This window comes from Eucalyptus grandis, chromosome 10 (genome assembly GCF_016545825.1).
Source record: "Eucalyptus grandis isolate ANBG69807.140 chromosome 10, ASM1654582v1, whole genome shotgun sequence".
Lineage (NCBI taxonomy): Eukaryota > Viridiplantae > Streptophyta > Magnoliopsida > Myrtales > Myrtaceae > Eucalyptus > Eucalyptus grandis.
Genome location: NC_052621.1, coordinates 34,187,191 through 34,209,681, shown reverse-complemented (window position 1 = coordinate 34,209,681; position 22,491 = coordinate 34,187,191). Strand labels below are relative to the sequence as shown.

At 39.3% G+C, this 22,491-nt stretch overlaps 1 protein-coding gene across 1 annotated transcript; it reads left to right on the top strand.

Moving 5' to 3' along the window:
- Window positions 1–18,604: 18,604 nt before the first annotated feature.
- On the top strand, window positions 18,605–20,380 carry LOC104424120 (uncharacterized protein PHLOEM PROTEIN 2-LIKE A4). The gene is made up of 4 exons (XM_010036497.3): window positions 18,605–18,687; window positions 18,791–19,060; window positions 19,337–19,467; window positions 19,832–20,380. Exons 1-4 carry the CDS (start codon window positions 18,655–18,657, stop codon window positions 20,205–20,207), a joined length of 810 nt encoding a protein of 269 aa, XP_010034799.3. The 5' UTR covers window positions 18,605–18,654; the 3' UTR covers window positions 20,208–20,380.
- The last annotated feature ends 2,111 nt before the right edge of the window (window positions 20,381–22,491 follow it).

Sequence of the window (22,491 nt, the reverse complement as noted above, 5' to 3'; positions counted from 1 at the left end):
GAAGTCAAACCAAGTTTGGAACTGGTTGATCTTCCAATAGGACGCAAAGCTATTGGGAACAAGTGGGTTCTCAAAATAAAGCGTAAAGCTGATGGCTCGATATAAAGGCATAAGGCTCGCCTTGTGGCGAATGGGTATAATCAACATGAATGAATTGATTATGAAGAAACATTTTCTCTTGTAGTGAGATTTACCTTGATTCGCATAATTCTGGCAATAGTGGTTAGTATGGATCTTGAGTTACATCAAATGGATGTAAATACTGCTTTCCTCAATGGAGAATTAGAGGAAGGAACATATATGGAACAACATGCTGGTTTCATAGTGAAAGGCCAAGAAGAAAAGGTATGTCAACTTTTGAGGTCGATATATGGCCTTAAGCAGTCGTCAAGACAATGGTATATACGATTTCATAATGCCATAATGGCATATGATTTTACAATGATAAATGAGGATCATTGTATATATATCAAAAGATCCAAGGATCAATTTGTGATCATATCATTATATGTTGATGATATACTAATTGCCGGAAGCAATATGGAGCTTGTCAATACTATCAAAAGTTGGTTGTCTTCCAACTTTGAGATGAATGATATGGGATTGTAAACCCATAGACATTCCTATTGCAAAAGGTGAAGGATTGAGCCATAGACTGTGTCCAAGGAATCCACAAGAGAATGAACAAATGAAACATGTTCCTTATGCTAGTGTTGTTGAAAGCTTGATGTACGCTATGATGTGTACAAGACCTGACATATGTTTTGCAGTTGGAATGGTGAGCAGATACCAATCCAATCCAGGTCAAGCACGTTGGAAAACCGTTAAATGAATACTAAGGTATCTAAAGGGGACTGCTGATTATACGCTGAGTTATTATGGAAAGGATCTGCAACTCTAAGGCTATTCAGATGCTAATTGGAGAGGAGATTTAGATGAAAGGAAATCTATCTCTGGATTTGTTTTCTTACTAAATAATGACGCCATATGTTGGAGCAGTAAGAAACAAACATGTGTAGCCTTGTCCACGATGGAAGTTGAGTTCGTGGCATTATCAGCAGCAGTATAAGAAGGTGTTTGGCTTAAAAGATTTTTTGGATCATTTAGGTGTTATTAGAAGTGCTGCAGACTCATTGTTGGTTAACTGTGATATCCAAGCAGCAAAAGTGTACACCAAAAATCCAAAATATCATGGCAAGACCAAACCTATAGATACCAAGTATAACTTTTGTCAATGATATGATTGCACGAAAAGATGTGAACTTAGAGTACATACTACGCATAAAATGGTAGCAGATCCTATGACAAAACCAATACCTAGATATGTTTTTTGTGGCCATATGAAATCTCAAGGATTGCGTAGAGTCTGATGTACTGGATTGTAATTTCCCTAAAGTGTTCACTTTTGATGAATTTGTGTTTTCATCATTAATGCCTATGAATCTTTGTTTGATCTTTACGCATCTTAATGCTCAGTGCATTATTTTAAGTTGAGAAAGTATGTCGGACAGATATAAGATTAGCCCACTCACACGAGTAATCGCCTCTATTTACTGTGTGATAAATAGAGATGAGACTGTTTTTAAGCTTATTATCTAGGTGATAATCGAGAGCTCAAGCTTAAAATATGTATGTCGCCGTAACTGGGTGTTAAGATGAGGACATAATACTTACTATGTTCGAAAGTAAAATACCCCACATATTTTACTTTATCTGTCTATGATGCTAGATGTGAGTTCTGATGAATTTTGTGTATGAGTAGATACGTGAACTCAAGTTAGACATTGGGTATGTCCGAACTATCATCTGTACGGTATTGAAATGTGTAGACATACGCTCCATGGGAAATGAGTTAATACCGTAATACGTATTTCATATTACGTATGCATGAGACGACCAATAAGAGTGACAAAAGTTTGATCTCAACTTTTATGTCGTGAGAGACTCTTGAGGAAAAGAGTTCCCTAATTTTTAGTGCCCTCATGACTCTTACTTATTCTCAAGATTTCTATTTAGTGTTTGATATCTTATGATGTTGCCAATGGTCACGAGTTTGATTCGATCTAATGGGACATTTCTAGAAAAGCAAGCTGAACTGAAATTGAGAGTTTGAAGAAAAGAGGAAGATCGAATTTGGAAAATCACATTGTAGTTTTGTATTCACTGGTTAACCAATTATGACTGTCTTTGGAATAATCATAATTGTGAATACAATATATATATCATTGTTTAAAAGAGATCAAGAGAGATATAAATGTGATCGTTCAATTTAGGGAACTGCATACTAAATCTACTCATGATGTGATGCCTACTATGAGCTGCTATATATTCCTAACAGATGTATGGCAACGAGCTCTCAAAGTATGCTGGTCGCACGGATTATTCACCGGTATGAATGTTGAAGAGAGGTAAAGAGAATCCTATTCGGCCCACCATGTGCGAGTGGGAGATGATGGTTTTATGTGATGGGCTTAAGGCCCGTCCGCCCATGTTGGGCCTAAAAGCCCGACCCACAAGATTAGGGCCCATGGATGAAGGGGTACGTTCCTTTCTGTTGGAGGGACGTATAAAAGGAGAAAGAGAGAGGGAGGAACACACCCGTTGGTATAACGAACGTACGTTCCTCTCCCTCTCTCCCTCCAAAAGAAAAACGAGCGCAAACGGCGACGCGATCTTCCCTTCAAGGCCAATTGACGTCATCGGATCGAACATGATCGGTTTCTCTTCCTCAATCTTCAGCATTGGTGTTTAATCTGTGGCTAACAAGGTACGCTCGATTCCGTGGTATGCTTTACGATCGGTGATACATGTATTTCCCGGGCTTATCTTCCGCATTCCTTTTAGGGGTTCGATTTAGTGTCGAATCCGGTTTTTGGGAATCCGATATTCCCAACAAGAAGCAAGGCGAGGCAAGAGATGACGAAACCCAGGCAAGTTCTGAAGGACAAAAATAACATGTTCTGCTCAGATCAATAATAATCTTGAGAAAACATTTGGCTCATGTTGTAACGCCCGCCATGAAACTAGAACTGCATGATATGCAAGAAAAATCAGAAAATGAAGACCCCTTTCAGATGATAAGTGGATCAATAAATTAAAACCACTTCCAAGATCTGCCATATACACATGAGTATTGGGTCGACGAGCAACTAAGCAAGAGCTGCAGGATGGTTCTGGTTAAGGGCTTATCGATCACTAGAGGTTCCAGCACCTTATTCTGGAAATGGACAGAAGAGGAGTGGTACCGCTGCTGCTGCTATCCTAAACAGTTACGTTTTAAGTCAAACCTTATCAAGACTCTAGGTCGGCTCGGGTACAACGTATGAATTCGCTTCAACAAATATGACTCGCAAGCGATGAGAAACGTTCTGTTGCCGCTAAATGAGCGCCTTTGTCTTGGCATGCCTTTAGCGTTATTTTGGCGTTTCTTATTCCCTGATTCCGCTGAAAAGATGCCGCTGAATATGCACCTTTTTCCAGCTGCAAGTTGCCCATTTAGCAGCAAATAATTTTTGCTGCCGAAAAAGCTTTCGATTGCTTACATGAAAATGAGGTACATTGCTAATCATCATCCTCTTTAGTAAACCAACCCTTTGCTTCTTAAATATTTCTGAGTTTCAGCTATGATGGCAACAAAAGTTTGCCCATTGCCAAGCTAAGAAGAGTTGACTGGCTACAAATCGAAGGGCAATTCAAGACGATCATGCTCTCTCCTATGACCACGTACGAAGTCGCAATCATTGTGAAGATGAGCCATCGAAGCTTCAGATGACATGTTCCGGTGAACCTCAGTCTCGCTCTACCAAATGGAAACAAGCAGGGATATATGGAAAGGTTGGACATTCAGACAAAGGAAGAGTGGATTCCCATTAGCATCCGCAATCAGTACGACACCCAAAACGGTCGGCAAGAAAAGCTTTTCCCTCACGCAAACTGATATCCATTGCAAGTCCGACCCCCGCGTCAAAGGCATTGTTTTTAGGCCAAAGTCAACAATGGGGAGCCAGCAGGCGGAAGAAAAGTGAGCTCTTAACAGAAGAGTTTTCTGTATTGAGGTCGGCCGATGAGGGAAAATGTTTAGTTGCAGCCAAATGTCCAGCTGCTGCAAGCAAACCTTCAGCTTGCAAGTTGGAGTTTTGTAGTCAAAATCTTCAAAAAATGATCAAAATATTATGGCTGATCTTGTGTTGGATGTCGGCAGAGCAGTCTATAAATAGATCTCATGAAGCTCCCGTGGCCTCCCCAACCTTCCTAGTAAACTCCCAACTATTCAATAAAATTCTATATTTCGTACATTTCTTGTCCCTTGCCATTCTCTGCTCTTTTTGCTGGGTTCCACGGGCACATCGATTCTGCAAACTAACACCAACCAGCAGGGAATAATCAGCCGATATAATACGTGAATTGGGGCTCAGGTGTTTGTATTGATCTCCTCTCTGTGTCTGGCAATGCACCGTTGTAACATGGTATTTTTCTGAATTCGTATCAGTTGGCAAACAATCCAAATTCATTGTAGGACTTCCGATTCGAATCATGCTGAGCTCTTAAGGTTTGCTGATCAAGGAAATTGCAAATTTGTAGCTCACTGTGTTTGGACAAATTAGAAGGTCGAGATGATGATGAAATATTATAACTCGATGTGATCAAATCATAATGAAGAAACCTTAACAGGTGGATAAATGATCTAATCTTTTAGGCTCTATTTATTTCGTGAAAAAAGAATGATTTAGAAGATATTTTCATAAAAATAATAACTTTTATTTCTTATAATTTATTAGTACATATAAAATGTTTTCATTATCGGCAATTATGTTTAAATTTTTTAGAAGCGATGAAAATATTTATCGTTTATTCATTTTTATAAGTTATACGAAATATTTTTTTTTAATTACTTTTTAAATTATTTATTTTTCACGAAATAAATAGCCTTAAATTAATTGAACTCACTTGTTTTTAAATTCCACAAAACTACTATTCAAATCTGTACATTGTAGCGTTCGTAGAATTCTAAAAGGAAAGAACTCATTGCTCATCCTCAATTTTGGGCCTTTAACCCAATCAAGTCATTGTACTTGCATCACTTTACTAATCAAGTTCCTCCCACTAGAGTCTAGTACGAAAAAACTTTTTGCCGCTCCTGGGCTAAAAACACCGAAGATGAAGATCGCCAAGAACCTAGAACGATAAATTCTTCAAAACAAACACTACCCTTGAGTTTCACCGTCAAAACTTTTGTCGACTCAAATGGACAAGTGAGTGCCAATTAATGGAATTTGGAGCCTGAGTGCTTAATTAAAATAACTATGCAAGTTCGATGATTTGATTAGATAAATCAAAAGTTATAAAGGACTTGATTGGAAGAAAAAAAAGAAAAAAACAAATGCACAAGTCTGGGCGCTGTTCGCGCTGCTGCACCTGGGCGGTCCCGACACAAGCTCTAAATGAGGCATTTGGTTGGACTAGTCGTCCAAACGGCCAGGACGCTGTTCATCTTCTTCCAGGCATTGACAGGCTCTGATGATCTCTCAGTGCTTTCGCTTCTCACCATCGTCTCTGGCCTCATAAAGTACGGCGAGAGGGTTTTCGTCCTCCTTGCCGCGAGTAGCGAGCAGTTCAGGGACTCGATCCCTGACCCTCCTCTCCATTACTCGAAGATCCTAGAGGAATATAAGTTGAAGAAGGCTGAGGGCTACGACATCACGCCGCACGAGGTGATTGAGATACGCGGAGTGAACGTGGAATGCAATTTGAAGGCGGTCGCAGATCTTTCGTCTCCTGATAAAGGTCTCTTGTCTGAAGCCAAAGGTACATTCTACCTTTTCCGGCACCTTTTTGGGAATGAAAAGCTTTTACCTGAAAAGGTGAAGGAGCGCAACCGGCAGTAGCCAAAGACTTGATCGACATTTTCCGGTGCCTTTTCGCTGGTCTCGTGCTTAGCTTCGAGGACCGTGACACTAGCATGTTAATACTCAAGGATAAACATTTTCAAGTTGTATTCAGAGTTGTCGAGATTGAATTGGGACTCATGTACGATTTGCTCTGCACTAAGCCGATGGTGATCCACAATCAGTGGGGTTTTACTCTCCGCACCGTGAGTATCCTATCCACCGTCATGGTCGTGGTGCTTTTTTCCAGGTCAGACAAGGACAGATACTCCAAGTTAAATATCCATGTGACCTTTTTGTTGCCCGGGGTCGCCATTTTCTTAAAGATTTATGCGTTATTCGTTCTTCTCTTCTCCGACGAAGCCGCTTGTTGGCTAAATAAACACAGTCCAGTCATCTTGGATTTTGTTGAACGGTTACAACCACTGTGTAAGAGGCGCAGGTGGTCGGGTTCTATGGCGCAGTACAACCTACTAAGCTTCGCTTTCAAAGAGAAACTCCTCCCGTTCCATCGAATCCTAGAGTTGCTACACGTCGACCAGAAGGTTCTGAAGTTCTTGTACAAGGGTGATGTGGAAATAAGCGACTTTATTAAAGAACGGCTTCTCGAACGTTTCAAGTCCCTGGCAACAAGCGAGAAGGAAGTCCAGTCCGTAAGGACCTACCCGGGATATCTCATCCTGAAAAAGCATGAGTTATTGGACGATTTTAAATGGAGCAATGAGTTAGAGCTCGACCAGAGCATCCATGTCTGGCACATTGCAACCGAACTCTTATGCCACCGGAAAAACAGGAGATCTTTCAGGCGCTCCCGAAATGAGCAAGCAATTGTCTCGGTATATGCTGTATCTTTTGGTTACGTACCCTTTTCTCTTGGCGCTTGGAGTCGGACGCGTTAGATTCCGAGACATGCACGCGGCTGCAACGAGGTTGCCTAAATAGCCTGAGTCAAAAAAGAAAACCCATAAGGCTGTAGAGAGCGAATCCAACATACGTGAAGCTTGCAATGCGCTGCGCAAAAACGTGGACACAAAACTAGCTCCGATCATGGCAAAAGGAGACAAGGGCAAGTTCGCCCCGTGCCAGGGATGCCGGCTCGCGTCGCAGCTGAACAACCAAGAGAACAAATGGGACGTTGTAAGTTCTGTGTGGGTGGAGATGCTTATTTATGCGGCCGTCAAGTGCAAGGGGGTTAAACATGCTCGGCAACTACGACAAGGAGGCGAGTTCTTGACTCATGTTTGGTTCCTCATGGCTCATGGCTCATTTCGGCTTGACCGATCACTTCCAAATACCGTATGTCCCAGCAATTCGTGGAGCTGCTGGTTAAGCAGGAGTGACTCATCATCCCCCGACTCTTAGTGAACCATATGTATCATGTATTAGCTCCTCATGTCTCATTTCGATTGACTTATCACTTCTCTATGTAATCTGCATTAGTGATATAAGCAAATCTTTCCGGAATTTCATCTTTGTTTCACCAGATCTACGGAATATTCTAATGATAATATTTTAGTCCCTTTACCAATCTAATGGTAAAATAACAAATCATTGTGTTCGCTTAGACTTTATGAACATGTATAGGTCACAATCTTCTATATTCATTAGCAGCTTTATGAATGCTCAAAATCTCAACTTAAGACCCGGTTTTGCCTTTGTATATCTTATGCTCAAGAAAGGCGAAACCAATAGAACTAAAAAGGTGACTTTCCCCTGATTTAATTTTATATTTTTTCATATTTAAACACATAATTTTGTAAAAATAACTTATCTAAAAAAATTTAATGTCCACATGAAATTTTTAAAAATCATTATGAGGTAAAGAACCACATTCTCCTAGTACAGGTTTGCTAGAGAACTTAGATATCCTATGCAAAGATTGAAATATCCCATGATTTTTCTCCGTGAATTAGGTAGTTTAAAGTTAAGAGAAGTCTTTACCTTCAGTATAGCAATAATCACAACTATCATACCACATTTTAAAAAGTTACACTTTACGTCAACTGATGTTTGATTAAAGTATTAATTTGTCTACTCAATAATGATTAATTTACTTAAAATTTTAATAATCATCAACGAAAGTCTCTTCTTTAATTTGTTTTCCTTGCTTAGGACTGCATCAAAAGATGGAAGCTAAACCTGTTAATATAAATGCACGTTACAGTTGAAGAACTTGTAAGCAAGATCGAAGAAATAATTCATTTCAGGTCATTACAAACCACCCTAATGCGAACTCAACTTATCAAAGCAACTTCAATCATAATCAATTTTTACAAGAATGAAGCTATGATTCTTAGTTTCTTCTTAACGTGTAAATAAACCTAAGTGGAGCGTGTATGATATTTACCTTGAAAATGTCATTGAGGACTGCGAATATTGGTCGAATTGAACGTATTAATCCCCAGGAACTATTCGGCTGTGAGTCAGAGTCGCGTTCGAGATCCGAGATATGGGCTAAGGGTTTTGACTCCCACGGGCGTGGTTTTACTTTTCATGGGCTGAGATGACTTTTGAAATGGTTTGGGCTTGTACTTGCGAATTACATTGAGCTGAACCGGAGGTGTCGGCCTGAACCGATTGTAATGGGCTACCTTTATGATCAAATGGGCTGAAGCTTCGTCATTTTTTTTTATGGGTTATTTGTTTTATTGTTTTATCTTTATTCTTTTATTACAAAAAATGCATATTTGAGTTATTTGCGAAATTTCAGGTTTCTACAACAAGCCAACTTGTTAACAAAAAATCATCCCTCTTCATGGAGCGAACTGTATATGGTAACTTTTTCTTCTTGTTCATTTCTTTTCTTTTCCTTTTCTTGCTTTCGGCCTCAGTGAATTTAAATCAAATACAAGATTTTGTTTGTTTCACATAAAGATATTTCCAAGAAAATATTTTCTTCATTTTTCGGTGTTAGAATCAATTATAAGGATAAATCAATAGAAAATCTTTTATTAGTCAATAAAATAACAGGAATAGCCTATACAAACGTGATTATACAACATAACTAAATGGCTATCCATACCTATTGAGGTTAGATTTTTCCATATGTGAAGGAAAAGTCAAGTTCATAAGTCAAAAAGAGATTTGCTTAACAAGCCTTCGATAGGACTTATTAGGGCTCAAGCCCAACAATAAGGATATGTATTTTGAGGCTCTATTTGATCTGTAGAAAATATCTTCGGGCATTTAGATTGCTTAGGAAAAAGAGTCAATAGAAACCACCGTCTTGGTGGCCGAGATGGTTCGAGCTTTCTTATTCTCACGAAAGGGAGGAGTTTGAATCCTTTCTTGGTCACTTGGAGTCTTAAGCGTGACGTCGGGGTGGTGAGTCCTCCGCTAGCGTCACCCCAAGTTTGCTCTGCTGCTATCGGCTTACGAGGGTTCCTGGATCATAAAAAAAAAAAAGAGTCAATAGAAAATATTTTTCCACCATGGCTTAAATTTAGGAAAATGATTTCTTCTTTTTCAAAATATGACAAGATATCGAGACTTAGACCAAAAACTCTACGCTTGGGCATAAGAATCTCAAAACTCATTTGAGGTTTTTGACATCACCAAAAAAAAAAAAAAAAGTCTATAGTAAATGTCATGACTATAATACTTTAGGCAAATCGTCAAAATGTTTAAGATTTAATTGGCATAATTGAAACGTTTAGAAGTAATTTAGCACAAGTGCAACAAGTTTTAGACTTTTTTGGTAATTTTTCTGCTTTCTCACAGCTTGCTTAGTCTCAATCTTTGGGCAATCCTAAGGATGTAACTCTCCCACGTTGACCTAGCATATTCATGATTTTACTCTTAGAGAGCGCTTGTAGCAAAATTTGAATTCAAAGATCACAAAAAAAGAAGCAAAGTAAACTATTTATCCTCTATAGTTGCATGTTATTTGAAAAATCAGATAAGACTTTGCTAATCTAAAAGAATGAAATCAATACAATTAAATTGGTGGAAAGGACAAGTGATGAATGCCTAGTCTGCATGCAAATGTGAAGACAGAGTCGCGTGGAGAATTTGCATTTTGAAAAGGAAACAAAGGACCTACTCGCATGGTACTTACCAAAAAAAAAAAGTACCTACTCGCATGGACCCCTTAAAGCTTGATTTTAATGCCCACTAAATCTGTTATTACAGATGATCCTGACATTCTTCACATCTCCTTTAAGGATATGTACAATGATTGTGCTACAACTAAATTGCTGAAAAGACTAGTGATAAATGATGCATGGTGTCCATGCATATGTAATAAAGTCACGTGAAGCATATGCATGCTGAAAAAAAAAGAACGTATCTACTCAACTAACACTGACCAATTGACCCCTTAAATATTGACTTTATTTCTCAAATTTGTTATTATAGATAATCATGACATCCTTCATTTCCTTAAAGGATATTGCACAATGATGCAGAAAATCTCCAGGCATTTTGTAATAAAATTAATTAACCTTTCAACCCCACTTAGGAGGATACACATGCGTCCCTGTATGTCGACAAATGCCAAAAAAAAAGGGCACAAAATGACAAAGAAGAGCAAAAGGGAGATATTGAGAAGCCCTCCTAATTATCATTTACAGAATAATTAACTATCCAACCCCATTTAGGAGGAAACAAGTGTTCTCGTCTGTCAACAATTTTGAACCAAAAGTGCCATAAAAGGACAAAGCAAAACGTGTAACACGCACATATAGACACAGGTTAATAAGTTGAGGTGAGATGGACCCTTCAAGCTTGACTTTTAATGCCACAAATCTGTTGTTAGAAATAATTACGATCCAAGAAGATACAAAGAATCTCTCCTATTCATGTCCTACAATATTAATTAATCATTCAATCCCATTTAGCCGGGAACATGTATGTCCTTATCTGTCAACTAACGCGGACCAAAATATAACTTTGGAACAACGTTGAATTAATTATCACACTGGGCTTTTGAAAAAGGATTTTCTAGCTAGGTCTTTCAATACTTTGTCATCATCGTGAATGTCATCATATTTTCAACATTCTATTTAGGTTAACAACGTTCGACTTTTTGCAACCATTCACCTAAGTTTGAAGATTTTGCTAACTTTTGCAATTTGATAAGCATTCAACACCCTCACCCTGAAAAAAAAAAACAGGCACGAGTGTAGGGAATTAAAGTTCCACTACATGTAATTTATTCCGGAGTATATTGATAAAAAAGAGTTAAACTTTCATTTTATAAAATTGGAAACTTCATAGTGTGTTTGAAACGAGTCACATTATGACCATTAATGCAATGTACACCTCAAATGAAATGTTGCAAAATTCTTCTACAATTGATCGGCAGTTCATTTCATAAAGTAGCGTATGGTATAAAACCAAAGTGAATTGTGAAGCATTTTCATGCACATTTACAAATAAAAGTTAGGGTGTATTGAAATATTTTATTTTGTATTTAATAAAATAGAAATGCACCAAAGTAATTGGCTGAACTTTGGAATGTGGAACTTATCTTGACCTCTAACACAACAAGAAGATAATGAGAGACACTTAAACTTGACGCGATAAGCTTAAAATTAATATGAAGTGATACCTGTTGGAGGTAATAGGTTTGAGAGAGAAGAAGTAGTTGCTTGAAGTATTACACCAAGAGACGTCAAGTTTGGAACGCTCAACAGTGTTCCCTCCAGCGTAGGGAAACCCTAGAGTTTTTATATGCACGTTATTGGGCTTCGGCCCATATGGACCCAAATAACCATGCTTTTACCTATTGGGCTTGTATGTGAACATATTATTTTGGACTATATTAATAATATATCCAATAATCTCCTCCTATGTTCACCATACATCACAATCCAATAAGGTGGTCAGTGTAATGTTCAAACAAACATGAATCATCCACATTCAGTCCAAGGCAATCAACTCGGATCGGTCAAAGAGTATTCCAGCAATAAAGTATTAAACTAAATCATCATGTGCAAACTAAATAAGTGAATCATTCTTATCATGAATCTGTTCTAAGATTAAAAAATCCAAATCCCAAAATAAATCTCAGATTCAGTTCACAACCAATATATGCATATTAATCAAGTATAAGTAGGCCAGTCAAAATAGTCTAAGGCCTTACAAATATAAGAAACAAGCATAATAATGTCCACAAAATAGAAATAGCAAAATGCAAGTCTCAAGTAAATGGACTTCATCAAAATAGGCAATAGTAGGTAAATTGTCAAGTCCCCACACGCTCTAAGTGATATATATATTCATTCATCAAGTAGGTCATCCTGGTTAGGATCCCACTCATTAAGCTCTCCTCCATCTCTGCCATCCCCTGTAGAATGTCAAATATGAATTTCATATTATCATGAATTCAATCAATTGAATAAAAACTTAGCACCATTCCATCAGGCGGAGAAGAACATATATTGATGTCATAAAGCATCATAATATCATGTCATAAGCATCAAGCCAGTTTCATAAATTATGAACAAGACCTAAACAATGTGATTTACAAAGAGCCATCAACTTAAGTTTATTTGTAGGAGAATAACTATTGTATAGTTTCAAAGAACAAGACCAATAGTCAAGTCACTTACAACAACCTAGTCATGTAATATCAAGTTTCAATTAAGAACAAGACAAATAGGCTTCTTATGTAAACAATTGTTTCTATGTTTCAATTTGGAATGTCACAATTACTGATTCCTTAAAGTCAAATAATCTAGCATCAAGTTTGGAATGACACAATTTTTCCAGATAGAACATTTGAATTAGGTTAAAGTCATCTTCATCAAATTTGGAATGAGACAACTCACCATCTTCAATTAGTCAGCAACTGTGAACATCAATGAAACATATAAACTGTGCTTATCATTGTAGCCAATAAAGAAAGATTTGATAATTCAAAACACACAATTAGAAGGTAAGTAAATGGTAGTTAAGACTTGCCTATATAGTCTTTAATCCCAATTCCCCCACTGTTTTGAATAATCGATCTTTAGGCATACCTTTAGTGAGAGTATCGGCTATGTTATCCTTCGATCTCACATCGATCAAGGTGATAACCCCTTGTTCTCTCAGATAATTCAACAACGCATGTCTCAGTCTCACATGTCTTCTCTTTGAATTAAAGAGAGAATTCTTGACGACTTGGACAGCTGCTCGATTATCACAGAATATGCTTAAAGAATTAATCTTTAGCTGAGTCAAAGGAATATCCATAATCAGATTATTTATCCACTCTGCCTCTTCACCAGCTGAGGCTAAAGCAAAAAGTTCCGATTCCATAGACGACAATGCAATACAAGTCTGTCGTTTGGATTTCCAAGTAATAGCAGCTCCACCCAAAGTGAATACATACCCACTAGTGGACTTACTATTTCCAATATCTGAGCACCATGAGGCATCAGAATATCCATCCACAGTTGGAGGATAACCGGAATAATATAGAGCATAATCTTTAGTACCTTTAAGATATCTCATTAGCCTATTAAGGGCATCCCAATGCTCTTTACTAGGATTACTAGTAAAACGACTCAGCATGCCAACTGTAAAGGCTATGTCGGGTCTAGTGCAACTCATAGCATACATGAGACTACCAATCAGTTTCGAGTACTTTAATTGATCCACGCTGGTCCCTTCATTAGGACTCAGTCTATTATTATAATCACATGGTGTCTCACTCGATTTACACTTATCGTATCCCCAAGTAGAAAGTAGCTGCTCAATATAATGAGTCTGGCTAAGGGAGATGACTTGCCGTTCAAAGCTTACTTTCATACCAAGAATGATATTAGCAATACCAAGATCTTTCATGTCAAATTCTTTAGCTAAAGTAGCTGTCACGTCACTCACTACAGAATGATCGGAACCAAGAATTAACATGTCATCAACATACAAGCAAATGATGACTATCTTATTTGACATAGAACGATGGTAAATGCATTTATCTGAATAATTAGACTGAAAGCCATAACTCTTTACCACTTCATCAAATTTAAGATGCCACATCTTAGGTGCTTGTTTAAGACCATATAGGGATTTATTTAATTTACAAACTTTTTCCTCAAGACCTTTCATAACATATCCTTCCGGTTGTTCCATGTAAATTTCCTCATTTAAATCTCCATTTAAGAAAGCTGTTTTTACATCCATTTGATGCACTACAAAGTGTTCAATAGATGACAAAGCAAGAAGAATTCTTATAGTTGATAGATAACACACAGGTGAATAGACATCAAAATAGTCTATTCCACTCTGTTGTTTATAGCCTTTAGCTACTAAACGTGCTTTGTATTTGGCTATTGATCCATCACTATTCAGTTTCTTCTTCAACACCCATTTACAGCCTATAGCTTTAGCCCCTTTTGGCAAATTTACTAGCTGCCAAGTGTGATTCTGCAGCAGAGAACTCATTTCATCATCTATGGCTTCTGCCCACAGTAGAGATTCCCTAGATCTCATTGCTTCCTGATAGGAGAATGGATCATCCTCAAGATGATAAGCAACAAAGTCCTCACCAAAACTTTTGGGAATTCTCTCTCTTGTAGATACTCTAACTGGAATTGGTTCAATAGCCAACTGTGTGGAATTAGTGTCAAAAGGGCCTGCTTCAGATTCTACAGGAGATTCTGAAATCATATCTGTAGATCCAGAAACATTCAAGCCTTGATCTTTGATAAACTTGTTTTCAAAGAACACTGCATTTCTAGATTCTATCACTGTGTTAGTAGATAGATCTAAAAACCTATTTGCAGTGCTATCTTCTGCACTACCTAGATATACACAAGTAATAGTTCTAGATCCCACCTTAGGTTTTTTAGGATCTAGTATACTTACATAAGCAATACAGCCCAAAGTCTTAAGAGTATCATATCTACAAGGGCGCTTATGCCATATCTCATAAGGTGTCATGGACAACTTAGAGTGCGGCAACCTGTTTAAGATGTGATTAGCAGTTAGAACTGCTTCTCCCCAGTAGGAGGAAGGCATGCCAGCTGTAAGTAACATAGAGTTTAACATTTCAGTTAACGTTCTATTCTTACGCTCTGCAACACCATTTGATTGGGGGTGAATAAGGAGCAGTGGTTTCAAGTATTATACCTTCTGAAGCACAAAATTCCTTGAACCTTGACACAGTATATTCTCCTCCTCTATCACTCCTAAAAAACCTCTTAATTTTCAAGTTGAGTTGATTTTCTACTCTAGACTTGAAAATCTTAAATTTTTCAAAAGCTTCATCTTTCGATTTCAACAAATGGACATGACAATATCTAGAAAAATCGTCTATGAATGTTATTAGATACTTCCGACCACCTTTAGTAATGTAATTTCTAAAATCACAAATGTCAGAATGTATTAGCTCAAGAAGTTGTGTGCTTTTAGAAATCAATTTAAAGGGTTTTCTAGTAATTTTAGCCTGTGCACACACTTCACACTTATCAAATCGAATAGAAGTATCTAATGGAATGTTATGAGTTTTAGCTAAATGTTGCATTTTCCTGTAATTCACATGTCCAAGTCTATTGTGTAGCAACTTTGGATCAATCAAAGTAGAATTCACATGGTTTATGCTATCAGCATTTAAACTCAACCTATACATACCATTAACCATGAATGCACAACCAAAATCATATGAGTTAACAGATAAAGTTACTCTACCATTCATAGTAGAAAAAGACATACCAGCTTTATCAAGTAAACTCATAGATATTAAATTCTTCTTAAGTAAAGGTACTACTCTAACATGTTTCAGAGTTAGTAATTTACCTGAAGAAAGCACCAAATTTGCAGTTCCAGCATGAGTCACCTTTGCCTCACCACCATTGCAATTTTCCACAGTGTCTTTCACTTCTGTGACCTCAGTGAGTAAATTCTTGTCATTTGTAGCATGACAAGTAGCGCCCTGTCCAACCACCACTCGAAGAGATGCTGGCCTTTCCATTCTTCATCATTCCAATAAAGGCTCGAGGCTCGATCCTCTAATTAGCATATTGGCCTCATTATGTGGTGTGTCGTTATTTGGCTTCCTTGGCAACTTACACTCTGCTGCCCAGTGACCCCACTTTCCACAGTTATGGCACTTGCCCTTCTTCTTCTTCTTTTTGAAGATAGTCTTTTTGGCCTCTAACTGTAAAGAGGATTCACCTTTTGGTGACTTGGACTTTTTCTGAGGTTTATTAGAGTGTGAAACTAAGTTGGCAACTGACTTTTGTTGTCCCACTTGTTCCAAACTCTTCCTAGTGATATTTTGATCCTCAATGTGAATATACCTCTTTAATTCATCCAGTCCCATCTATACCTTCAGTCTGTGCATTTCAGTCTTGAAAGAACTCCATTCGTTGGCAGTTTGCTCAACACAAGACCGACAAAGAGATTATCGGACATATCAGAATTATCATCTTTCAACTTGTTCCTCATGTTCTCAAATTCAACTAACTGAGAGGTGATGCTTGAATTCATAGTGAATTTAAAGTCAAAGAATTTCTCCGCTAGGAGGGTTTTAGATAACCCCTCTTGTTTTTGGAACTGAGCGTTCAAGTGATCCCATATCTCTTTCGCCGTCTTATACTCACTATAAGTCATAGCCAAGTTAGGATTTAGAGAGTTCAGCAAGTAATCTCTACAAAAATCCTCATCTTTGTTCCATTGATATTCATTCACATCTTCAGTGGTAGATGTAAAATCGCTCAATACAGTATAGAATATGTCACGTTCTTTCATGCCAAATTGAACATGTAATTTCCAGCCATGAAATTCAGTAACATCAAAAGATTGCAACTTTATAATATCATAGGAACTACGCTTTGCCATTTTAATCAAAGCAAAGTGTTAGAAAGAGTGCACCTTGAAGTCCTTAGAGCAACAAAGTTGAATAACTCCCCTAACCTTGATCAAACCGCTCTGTAGAGATGGAATTTGCCAAAACAAACCCCAAAAACAGATCTGGAGCGCCCAAAAACCTTAAGATGGACTGCCCTTGTTGCTGAAACTCGCTGAAAAATTTCGCCCCCGAAATTCGCTAGAAATTTCGTCCCCAAAATTCGCTAGAAATTCAGATGGAAACTTCCGGGTGCCATAACTTCTCCGTCCGACCTCCGATTGACGCGAGTGACCACTCAAAACGTTCGTAGCGACGAGTAGATCAAAGCCCAAGTGGTTTCACCCTCTTAAATTGGCTATAATTTTTTGGTTTTTGAATCAAAGATTTCGGAAACCCGAATCTTCAAACTCAGATCCCGGCCAATATCACCGTCGAAATCGAAAGTAAATTACAGCCGCGAGTTCATCTTGACGAAATCTTCAAGAACACACTTTACTCGCTCAAATCCGACACACGAACCTAATACTTCAAGATTGTTGGAGGTAATAGGTTTGAGAGAGAAGAAGTAGTTGCTTAAAGTATTACACCAAGAGACGTCAAGTTTGGAACGCTCAACAGTGTTCCTCCAGCGTAGGGAAACCCTAGAGTTTTTATATGCACGTTATTGGGCTTCGGCCCATATGGACCCAAATAACCATGCTTTTACCTATTGGGCTTGTATGTGAACATATTATTTTGGACTATATTAATAATATATCCAACAATACCTTATCACGCACTAAATTTCAATAAAAAGGAAATGCCCTTGGCAATCGCACTAAAGTATTTTGGTAATGAAATGAAATAACAGGATTAGTGGATATGGATGTGATCAATGGCCATATTAGATTGCTACGTTTCCTACTCTATCCGGGTTCAGATTTTTCCGTGGGTGTCAAGAAAGTAAAGTCCAAAAGAAGCAACCTTTGATAAGCGAGCTAGCAGGACCGATTAGCCTCGAGCCCATTTAGGCTGCGTTTGGTTCAGCATTTGCAATGGGCTTTGAGTCCAATGCAAATGCCGAAAGCCCAAAGCTACTTGGGAAAAATGCAATAGTGTTTGGTAAAAAAATTTTGCAAATGAACTTTGAGTTGAATGTGTGTTTGGTAAGAAGAACATTTGCAATGAGCTTTTGATGGGTATAATGTGTGTGTGTATATATATATATATATATATATATATATTTTTTTTTTTTTTTTTCTTTTGAAAAATCAGCTAAACCCTTCGCCGGTGGCGAAGGGCTGCAGCCGTCGGCCGAGGTCGCCCGAGGTCGGGCGACCTCGGCGAGGGTCGCGCGACCCAGCCGAGGGCCGCCGGAGGTCGCCCGTCCTCGGGCGACCCTCGGCGAGGGTCACGCGACCTAGGCGAGGGCCGCCGGAGGTCGCCCTACCTCGGGCGACCAGGGTCGCTGCCATGAGACCCGGGCGGCGATCGCCCGGGTCGCCCGAGGTCGGGCGACCTCCGGCGGCCCTCGGGCTGGGTCGCGCGACCCTCGCCGGAGGTCGCCCGAGGTCGGGCGACCTCGTCGACGGTCGCTGGCGCCCTTCGCCGAACCAGCGAAGGGCTGCTCCTTTTTCATTTAAAATAAATAAATAAATACAGGGACAATAATAGAAATATGAAAAATTAATGAGGGTAGTTTAGGAAGGAAAAAAATGTTTTCAGCATTTCCAAGGACTCCACTTTCATTTGAAAGCTCCTTCAAGGGTTTGCCAAACACCCTTATTTTGGCTGAAGGGGCTTTGGGGGCTGAATGGGCTTTCTAAATGCCCATCCAAACGCACCCTTACTTCAAATCGCCTTTGTCATCGCCTTTGTCATCTTTAGCGTGACATCATCATCATCATTACTGTTATTCTATTTGGGCCCCTTAGCTTCATCTCTACTTGACTCTGAAAGTCCTGGAAATCAGAACTCTACCATCATATTTTCATCCCTGTTTCTTCCGCCATGGCTGGAGCCGCAAGCAGCAAGAGTTTTACGGTAGAGTCCGAATGTCTGGACCGATAAATCAACCTTTCATTTAGTCTAACGTTAGAGCATATCAAACCTTTGATTTTCTTTTTCCCCCTTCGTGTACATGTAGGGTAGGTACGAATATACCTTGAAGAAGATGGCAGAGATTTCTGCAACAAGAGATGCGCCGGATTTGTCACCGCCGACACATGAAGAAAAGGCCCAAATCAGCACAAGTGAAACAGGAAGGCCTCCTCTCCTTTCCTTTGCGATGTTGAAAAGAGCGATGGGCGTCCAAATCTTCTCCCTCGACAAAAACGAGCTGAGCACTCGAGTCTATGCAGGAGTGCTTTTGAAGGACGAAAGGGAGCAAGGCGAGGCCAAAAATGGCGAGGATCAGGTGAGTTCCAAAGGACAAAAATCAACTAGTTTTTGCTTAGATAGATAATGCCCTATTGAGAAAGAATTTGGCTCGGATTGTGAGGCCTCCCATAAATTTAAAACTGTATGATATGCAGAAGTCTGTAAATCAAGACCACCTGTGGATGATAAGTAGATCTACAAATAGGTCATCACGGACCGGATGGGAGCTCGGTCGCTCCGGATTGGACAAGAGCCGAGTTTTGTTCTGATGTTGCTAATGCCTCACTCACTGATCATTACTTTGGGCTTACAGGAACCGCCGTATACGCGCAAGTATTGGGTTGACGAGAAACTCAACAAGAACTGCTGGAAGATTCTGGCTAAAGACTTATCAATTGCTTCGGATGACAAATACTGGCAATGGACAGAAGAGGAGGAGCCATGGTATCGTTGTCTCTTGTATCCTAAACGAGTACATTTTAAGTCGAACCTTCATGTGCTGATCAAGACTCTGGGTTGGCCCGTACGAATTCGCTCCAACAAATATGATCCGCGAGCAGTGAAAAACTGTGTTTTGCCGCTAAATGGGTACTTTTGTGTCAGCATATCTCCAGCGTTATTTCGGTGTCGCGTATTTTTGGGTGCTGCCAAAAAGATGCTGCTAAATATGCACCTTATTTCATCTGCAAGTCGTTCACTTAGCCGCACCTGTGCTTTGAATTGCTTACATGAAAATGAGATCATTGCTAACCATCATCATTGCTAGTAAACCGAACCTTTGCTTGCTTTGAATATTTGTGAGTTTCAGCTACTCGGGCAACAAGAAAGTGCACGTCGCCGAGCTAAAAAGGATTTGCTGGCTAGAAATCAATGGGAAATGCAACACGATCATGCTCTATCCACGGACGAAGTACGAAGCCGAGATCCTCGTGAAGATAAGAGAAGGAGGCCGCGGATGGGATGCTCCAGTGAACCTCAGTCTCGCTCTCCTAGATGGAAACAAGCAGGAACGCATGGAAAGATTGGAAGGACTGGAAAAGGAAAAGTGGCATCCAATTAGCATCGGCCAGTTCGAGACAACACCCAAAACCGTTGGCAAGATAAGCTTTTCGCTCAAGCAAACCGATGGGAAATGGAAAACCAAGCTTTGCGTCAAGGCCATTGTTTTGAGGCCAACAACATAGATAAGCAGTCAAAATAATGCGTGAATTGTGGCTCTAAGCGTTTGTAATTGATCTCCACTCTATGTTTACTGATGCACCGCCGTAATGGTATTGTTCCGAATATGTATCCATTGACAAACAATCACAGTTCCACAGTCGGAAATATTTTCGGCTCGACTTATGCTGAGTTCTTCGGGTTTGCCCACCAAGGAAATCAGTTTTTTTTTTTTATCAGCTTACACTGTTTCTGTAACGACCCGGGTCCCACTTGTGTGATATTGTCCGCTTTGGACACTGAGTCCTCACGGCTTTAAAACGCGTCACGCAAGTTTAAGGGAACCCAAGCCTTATATACAAGGCCCATGACCCCTCCCTAAGCGATGTGGGACAAGAGGGAGAGGAATCCCTTCCCCCTCCCTTGCCTTCCCTTGCGCACGTCCGAGGACCGGAGACGACCCGAGCGGCAGTGCGCGGGGAGGAGGGATGGCGGTGCGTCCGCGCCTCCGGTCCTCGGACGTGCGCAAGGGAAGGCAAGGGAGGGGGAAGGGATTCCTCTCCCTCTTGTCCCACATCGCTTAGGGAGGGGTCATGGGCCTTGTATATAAGGCTTGGGTTCCCTTAAACTTGCGTGACGCGTTTTAAAGCCGTGAGGACTCAGTGTCCAAAGCGGACAATATCACACAAGTGGGACCCGGGTCGTTACAGTTTCGACAAAATTAAAAGGCCGAAATGGTGATGAAATACTTGAATTCTACATGATCAGATCGGACAGAAGAAACTTACTGGTGGATAAATAATCTAATTTCTTAAGATGAACTTAATCATAGTTGCTTGTTCTTAAATTACATGTAACTAGTATTTGATTCTACTATTCAAAAGTCCATTTTTCATCCCCCAACTTGTGCATTTTTTACAATCAATTCCTTGTATTTGCATCACTTTGCTAATCAAGAGTCTGCACGGAAAAGCTTTTGCCACTTCGAACTAAACCCCCAAAGATGAAGACCTCGACCGAACCTCCAGTAATAGCATTCTTCAAAGAAAACACCACCCCCAAGTTTTCCGACTCATACGGACAAGTATATACCAACTAACTGGATTGGGAGCCCGAAAGACTTAACTAGAATAATTATGCAAATTCAAGGATTTGATTAAACAAATTAAAAAGTCGAAAGACTTGATTGAAAAAAGAAAAGCGCAAATTAACAAAACCGGACACATCACTTCCATAAACAAGACATGGTTGATTTGATGATGTGTTGTTATTGCAGAGTAGCACGTGGTTTTAAGGATAGACAATTTCAAGTTCTTTTCAGATTCCGCCTAGAGCCTAAAACTAGAATCCACCCATCAAAGCACATTCCCTAATTTTTGAACATAGGAACCTGAAACCTACCATCTCTCAAATTCCAAAATTGACTCTAGGGTCTATTCAGATTTCACTTATACCAATTGTAATAAATCAACATCTTTAATGACCACAATTTCTTAAAATACACTTATAATAACTCATATTTAGATATACAGATAATAAAAAATATTAATAAAGTAAAACCGGATTGGTGGGAATTGGTTCTGTTCTCAGATTCCCGTTTCTATTTTATGTGATTTTACCTTAATGTGAATGATTTAGGCACGCGGCTGTCGCTATTTGACTGAAACAATTGGAATGAGCCAATGTAATGAGGACGGCAGAACACCCAGAGACTCACGTTTTTCACGTGAGGATCTTCCTTTTAGTTCCGGAGCAGGTAGAATACGACAGAGTCAATAAGGACAGCTTGACGTCAGGAGTTCGATGGGGGCCTCCAATAATTATGACTAAATTAGAATTACTGATGAGGTCCGTCCTCAGTGAATAGCATTTGCTACATATTCAAATTTTGATGGATGACGCGTGTATTTTATAATTTTTCACCATAACGCGGTGCATATCATTAATTTCTTTTCTGTCCAACTGCGAAAAAACAGAAATGAAGAATTGAAATCTTCCGACACTCGCATTTTAATGCATTTCAATCGAATTGTTTTCGCATCGAGACGTGGATCCGCATATATTTTATTCATAATTTTCAACATATTTAAAAAATATCAGGCAAATCGAAAGGTGAATACGAAAGTCCCAGGCAATTTCACCGTAGGAAAGAAAAACGATAATTCTGTTCTTTTTACTCCTATTCTCACGCCTATAAGAGATCTCGGACTGGTTCCTCGAAATCATGGCTCGAGCCACTAATCCTTTTCTAGCTTATTATTAATCAGTCCCTTCGAATTTTCGGGCCCTTCTCTGCTCGAAACTATGACC

What these genes read in the sequence shown, in the direction of transcription:
- LOC104424120 (XM_010036497.3), top strand. Translation starts at nt 18,655, where the DNA reads ATGGCTGGAGCCGCAAGCAGCAAGAGTTTTACG. An exon ending in CAAGCAGCAAGAGTTTTACG is followed by an intron (nt 18,688 to 18,790) that starts GTAGAGTCCGAA and finishes GTGTACATGTAG; the next exon opens with GGTAGGTACGAATATACCTT. An exon ending in CCAAAAATGGCGAGGATCAG is followed by an intron (nt 19,061 to 19,336) that starts GTGAGTTCCAAA and finishes TTGGGCTTACAG; the next exon opens with GAACCGCCGTATACGCGCAA.